At 48.8% G+C, this 6,473-nt stretch overlaps 1 protein-coding gene across 3 annotated transcripts in view; it reads left to right on the top strand.

Moving 5' to 3' along the window:
- The first annotated feature begins 263 nt into the window (after positions 1-263).
- The window catches only part of DLGAP4 (DLG associated protein 4), a 104,196-nt gene continuing 97,986 nt past the window's right edge, over positions 264-6,473 (top strand). For all 3 annotated transcript variants that reach the window (XM_027867065.1, XM_027867063.1, XM_027867064.1), the window contains exons 1-3: positions 264-1,304; positions 2,696-2,916; positions 5,333-5,447. In XM_027867065.1, the coding sequence (XP_027722866.1) occupies positions 279-1,304; positions 2,696-2,916; positions 5,333-5,447 (1,362 nt within the window). In that variant the 5' untranslated portion in view covers positions 264-278. The remainder of the gene's footprint in view (positions 1,305-2,695; positions 2,917-5,332; positions 5,448-6,473) is intronic.

The following is a 6,473-nucleotide window of genomic DNA, read 5'->3' as shown; positions in this document are numbered from 1 at the left end:
TATTGAAAAGCTTAGGAAACACAGCAGAGAACAAAAGAAAGGAAGGAAGGAAAAGCTGAGCAGCTTTGAAAACAGTGTATTGTATTTATTATATAGGTTTTCTTGCGATGAAAATGTATTGTAGCTATAACCCAGTATCCTCCTTCCTCCTCAGGACAGCGCCCAGAGAGGGGCCCAGCCACAGCCGCCCCTTTAGCAATCAAGAGCAAGGCTGAGGGTGAGGAGGGGGCCTTGCTGTGCCCAAGCAGACGAGATGCTCTGAGGCTCCCATTAGGACCATGAAAGGCCTCAGTGGGGACAGTCGAGGCCGCCACCTTTCAGACAGCCTGGAGCCACCACCCCCTGATGCCCTATTCCCTGGGTCTGATCGGAACCCCTACCTCCTATCTCCAACGGCAACAGTAGCGGCTGACCCCTTCTCCCGAGAGTCAGGATTTCCAGGAGCCTCCACTGCTGTAGCCGGGGACACCCTTTTCCCTCTACCCAGCCCCCTGCCCACCAGCGGCACCTTTCCTCGCCTTCACTACAATTCGCACTTTGAAGTACCCGAGGAGGGGCCCTTCCCAAGCCATGCCCAGGCCACCAAGATCAACCGGCTGCCAGCCAACCTCCTGGATCAGTTTGAGAAGCAGCTGCCTGTACACCGTGACGGCTTCAGTACTCTCCAATTCCACCGGGCAGAGCCCCGGCCACGAGGGGAAAGTCCTGGGCGCATCCGTCACCTGGTCCACTCAGTCCAGAAGCTCTTCTTTGCCAAAGCCCAGTCTCTGGAGGGTGGTGGCCTTAAGGGCAGTGGCAATGGCCGGAAAGGTGGAGCTGGGGGTGGGGAGACTGGGAAGGGCCGGAGGGCCAAGGGCAAGGATTCAACCAAGGCAGCAGAGCCCAAACGAAGGAGCCGCTCCAACATCTCAGGCTGGTGGAGCTCAGATGACAACCTGGATAGCGGCAACAGTGGGGACTGTGGTTACCGGCCCCCAGCTGGGCTGATGACACTGGGCCGGCAGCCGGAACGAGCACAGCCACGATATTTTGTCTACAATACCTTCAGCGAGCACATGCTAAAAGCAGCCAAGAACAACAGTGAGCTCCCCCGAGCAGGAGGAGGAGGAGGAGGGGGAGGAGGGGCACCCCCACCTGCCAGCCTGCCTGCCAGCACAGACACTAGCTATGGCAAACGCGGCTCCTGGTCCACTCTGACCCTCAGCCACGCCCGGGAGGTCTGCCAGAAAGCTTCAGCCACCATCGATAAGGCCCTGCTTAAGTCCAAATCTTGTCATCAAGACCTGGCCTACCACTACCTGCAGGTAACCTTAGGCTCCAGGAAACGAATAATGGGGTGTTGGGGAGAAGGAAGAATAGTCAAGGAGTCACGGGCCCCAAGGTATGGGCTGAAGGAGCCAGGATTCCCTTCTCTGGGTCACGTCAGAGCAGGGAGAAGAGCTTCATAACTTAGCTCTCATAATAGCTCTCTATACCTCCAACACACTTTTCAATTCACAAAGGGCAATAGAACCTTAATGAGCTTTACAGTTTACAAAGAGCTTTCCAACAGAGCACTTTACAGTTTACAAGTAACTTCTAAATCACAAATTTATATGACAAATGATTTATAGTTTACAAAGTACTTTACAGAGTCCAAGGTACTTTATGACATTCAAAACATTTTACAGAGATCACAGTATTTTCTCATCCACTTCCACTGGATCGTAACACAGTAGTGACAGAAAGATCAAGCATTGCTATCTCTAGTTTACAGGGGAGGATACTGAGGCCCAGAGAAAAGAAGGGGACTTACGTGGGTAATGCAGTCACAGTTTGTTAAGGGATACATTTGAGCCTTGAACCCACTCTTCTTTTCACTATGCACATTGTCTCTCTTAATACCTTTACTTCTAGCCACCAAAGTTTCCGAGTGTTCATTTAGATGAGATGGGACAGCCTGGGAGTATCAGGGAACCAGAAACATTTGGAGAAAGGAAAAATTGTTATTTTCTAGTTTTTCAGGACTGAAAATGCTCAGACTCTAATTTTCTCCTTTTCTGGGCCCTTAGATATGTCTAGAAGTGGCCACCTCTAGAATATGACAATACAGGACCTAAAAGGGCCTCAAATGTCAGGTCTCCACCTGTCATTCCAAAATTATAGCTCTGATTATTTGTTTATAAAATCATAAGCCCCTGGGCTTTAGAACTGGGTGGAACCTTAGGGCATAGACTGTCAAATCTGGGTAGGATGTAAGGACAAAATGTCAGAAGTAGAAGCATTCTTAGAAAATTGAATATCTACATGTAATTGGAGGGAAACATACATGTAACTGGGGGAAAATAAAATATTAAATCAATGTGGGGAAAGAAAATTGAACATCAAAGATGGAAGGGACCTTCAAACACAGAATGTCATGTCAAGGGTAGAAGGAACCTTAGAACACAGAATAACAGACCTGGAAGGGACTTGAGAAAATAGAATATGCTAAGGATGGAAGGGATCTTAAGCTGTCCATCTTGCCCCCCACCCTATTTCATAGACGGGGGAAGTGATATCCAGAATGGGAAAGGGACTAGGCCAAAGTTACAGGGTGGCAACCAGAGGCTTTGAAAGGCTCTTCCTTTCAAGGGCCCCCGTTTTCCTTGTGACTGGGGCTCTGACAGCAGGGCTTGGTGCTCTCTCTGTCCATGCTGCTGTCTCCCTCCCTCAGGTGCCCCCGAGTGAGTGGAACAGCTCTCTCTCCAGGACGGGTGTGGACAGTGAGATTCCTTGCAGACGAATGCGCAGTGGGAGCTACATCAAGGCCATGGGCGATGAGGACAGCGAGGATTCGGACACCAGCCCCAAGCCATCCCCCAAGACAGCTGCCCGGAGGCAGAGTTACCTCAAGGCCACCCAGCAGTCGCTGAGTGAGCAGAGCACCACCCACAGGTGAGCTCAGGTCCTCACCTTGCCTTGGCAATGCCAAGAGACCAAGCCAGGCCCTACCAGGTCCCTGACTTCACCTGGGAGCCCTGGGCTGAACCTCGGGAACCTCAGATTCTAATCTTGACTGGCACTGATGACATCAGTGACCATGAGCAAGTCCCTTCCCCATTCTGGGCTTTAGTTTCCTCTTCAGAAAAAATAGAGCAAGAAATGTCTTGTCAAGAATGAAAGGGACCTAGGGGGCAGCTAGGTAGCACAATGGATAGAGCACTGGCCCTGGAGTCATGAAGGTCTGAGTTCGAAGGTGGCTTAGAAACTTACTAACTGTGTGACCCTGGGCAAGTTACTCAACCCCAATGGACTCCCCCTCCCCCTAAAAAAGAAAGAAAGGCACTTTAACATATAGAATGTAAGAATTTGAAAGGAACTTAGACATCATGTCTACCCTGCCTCCCACCCCATTTTATAGACAGGGAAAGTGATAGCCAGAATGAGAAAGAGACTTGCCCAAGAGGGTTGGAATAGGTTGTCTTTTTTTTTAAGTAATCTGAGTTAAGTGACTTACCCAGAATGACACAGCTAATAAGTATCTGAGGCCAAATGTGAACTCAGGTCCTCCTGACTCCAGGGTTGGTCCCTCTGTCCACTGCACCACCTAGCTGCTCTGGAATAGGCGGTCTTTAACAGCCCTTCCAGTTCTGATAGTCTCCTTGTGCCCCCAGCCATAACCTGGGAATCCCCGGCCAGCAGCTCTCTCACCTAATTTCCACTCCACACTTTAGGCTCAGTCCCCCTCCCTGGATAACCTCATATCTACCTTGAGCCCCACATCTGACTATAAGTTGTCCTGGTTAGAGGCTTCCTGTGTTAAAGGATGCCCCAGTTAGAGGGTGTCCTGGTTAATAGTACTAATAATAATAGCTTGAGAGGCAGCACAGCAGAGTGGATAGAGAGTTGGCCTCAAAGCCAGGAGAACCTGGGTTCAAGTTCTGCCTCTGACACATAATCTCTATGTGATCCTGCACTCATCACTCAGCCACTCAATGCCCTAGGCAATTCTGACTACGTTGGAGAAAAGGTGGCTGTTGCTCAGTCTTTTTTCAGTTGTGTCCTATACTTCATGACCTTATTTAGGGTTTTCTTGGCAAAGATAATGGAGAGGTTTGCCATTTCTTTCTCCAGTTCATTTTTCAGGTGAGGAAACTGAGGCAAACAGAGTGAAGTGATTTGCTCAGGGTCAGGGTCTGAAGCCACATTTGAACTAGGGAAGATGAGTCTATCCAGGCCTGATACTCTATCCACTGTGACAACTAGCTGCCCTGTCCCCGCCCCCCCAACCCCTACCACCTCCAAGGTGCAGGCCTGCATTGGTAGAGGGGGTTTTTTCACCAGAGTTCTCTAATAAAATCACAGATCAAGTCCCTATCCTATTAACAGCTTACATAGCAATTTGAGGTTTGCAAAGTTTTCCCTATAACTTGGTCAAATAGGTAGGGTAAGTATTATTATTTCCTCTCTCTCCCATTTTACAGATGAAGATACTGAGGCTCAGTCAGGCTAAAGAGATTTGCCAACAATCACATGGTTTAGGAGCATTTGGGATTACAAGGGACTTTGTTCTTTCTACTACACCACATTGCTGAAGTTGCTCCCGTGAGGGGTTACCATGGGTACCCCACCCTATCTCCCACCTCCCAAACACTCACACTTGAGTCTCAGAGCTAAGATTGGCCCCCAACTGTGACACAGGCTGGCCCGGCCTGTTTGGATATAGGCTGAGTCCAGCGTAAGCTGTGGTTGCCACCTGGTGGCGGGCATGAGTAAGAGCACCTTCTGTGGCGCGAGGACCTCAGAACATCTTGAGCTGACCAAAATCCTTCCCCTCCCTCCCTCTGAGGCCTGCTAATGTTGACTTCATCCAGGAAGGTACTGATGAACACTGACCCATTAGCCCCATCCTCTCCATGACAGTAGAATTTCTCTAAGAGTGAATTGTTTAAGAAGCCTGGGCATAATAATACTTCAGGATTCCCCTGGTGCTGAGGACAGCTCCTGTTCACCAGACACCAAGAGACTCTTTCCTTACCCCACAATGGTGAGAAGATCACTGTCCTCTCCCTTCCATCCCCCCCTCCACAAACATAGCCCCTCCTCGAGCAGATTGAACAGGGTCATGAGCTAACTAGCTCTGGGGGTCTGTGTCTCCTATTCCTGCATTCTGCCCTTTGACTTGCTCTATGTCCTTAGTCACGTCACACCCCTTCTCTATGCCTCAGTTTCCTCCTCTGTAAAATAAGGGGGTTTGACTCAATCTCTAAGCTCCCTTTTCTCTCTGATGTTCTGTGAGTCTATGAATTCCTGTTCCCTGGCATCAGCTTTGAATCCTGCAGCCTCCGCATCACCATTATTTCCCCCACAGGAGCTTAGACCGCCTTGACTCCGTGGACATGTTGCTACCCTCCAAGTTCCCGAGCTGGGAGGAGGAATATAATCCTATTGGCAATAGCATTACTGAGTCGAGCTGCATCAATCAGGTGAGAAAGGGAAGAGGGTAGGGGAAAGTCTGGCTCATGATGGTGGGAGAAGACAGGGATTAATGGTAGTGGCTCATATCAAAAGCTAGGCAGGGCCTGCAATGAGGAGAGAGCCATCCCCAGATCTGTGTGTGTCTGGTGAGCCCTCAGTTCCCAAGGTAAATGGATTCGGTAAGACTATCATCGTCCTGTTATAAAAATTGACATTTATCTAATTCTTTAAGTTTTGCAAGGTTTCTACTTGTTGCAGTGGAAAGCGTACTGACTCTGGAGTCAGAGGACTTGAGTTTGAATCCTGCCTTTGATATATGTTATATGGGTAACCTTGGAAAAGTCCCTGGACCTCCATGTCCTCCTCTTTAAAATGCCTCAGAGGAGGATTGCCTTCCAACTCTATGATCTGAGCTATTGTATATGCATTATCTCATTTGATGATCACAGGCATCTGTATTGAGTTTGCTAGGTGGTACAATGTACCTGACCTGGAGTCAGGAAGACCTGAATTCAAATCCAACCTCCGTCACTTTCTAGCTGTAGGACTATGGGCATATCATTTAACCTCTGTGTGCCTTAGTTTCCTCATTGTTTTTTGTTTGTTTGTTTGCTTTTTGGCTGGGCAATGGGGTTAAGTGACTTGCCCAGGGTCACACAGCTAGTAAGTATCAAGTGTCTGAGAACAGATTCGCACTCAGGTCCTCCTGACTCCAGGGCGGGTGCTCTATTCACTGCACCATGTAGCTGCCCCTAGTTTCCTCATTGTTATGAGGATCAAAAAAGGTAATAATTGTAATGTACTTAGCACAGTACCTGGCACAGAGTAAGTGTTTTATAGATACTGTGATTACAATTATTATTATTTTACATTTGAGGAAATGGAAGCTCAGAGAGATTGAGTGATTTGGCCTTGGTCACACAGCTGAGTGTCAGAGGTGGGATTCGAGCCCTGACTCCAGGTTCAGCCATAAGAGTGTTTGCATTTTGCAGTAGAGAGGAAAGCCTAGCACTTCCCAACAGGGAGCAAGGATC

Source organism: Vombatus ursinus, unplaced genomic scaffold (assembly GCF_900497805.2).
Source record: "Vombatus ursinus unplaced genomic scaffold, bare-nosed wombat genome assembly UNPS02014785.1, whole genome shotgun sequence".
NCBI lineage: Eukaryota > Metazoa > Chordata > Mammalia > Diprotodontia > Vombatidae > Vombatus > Vombatus ursinus.
This window is presented reverse-complemented; position numbering and strand designations above follow the sequence as displayed.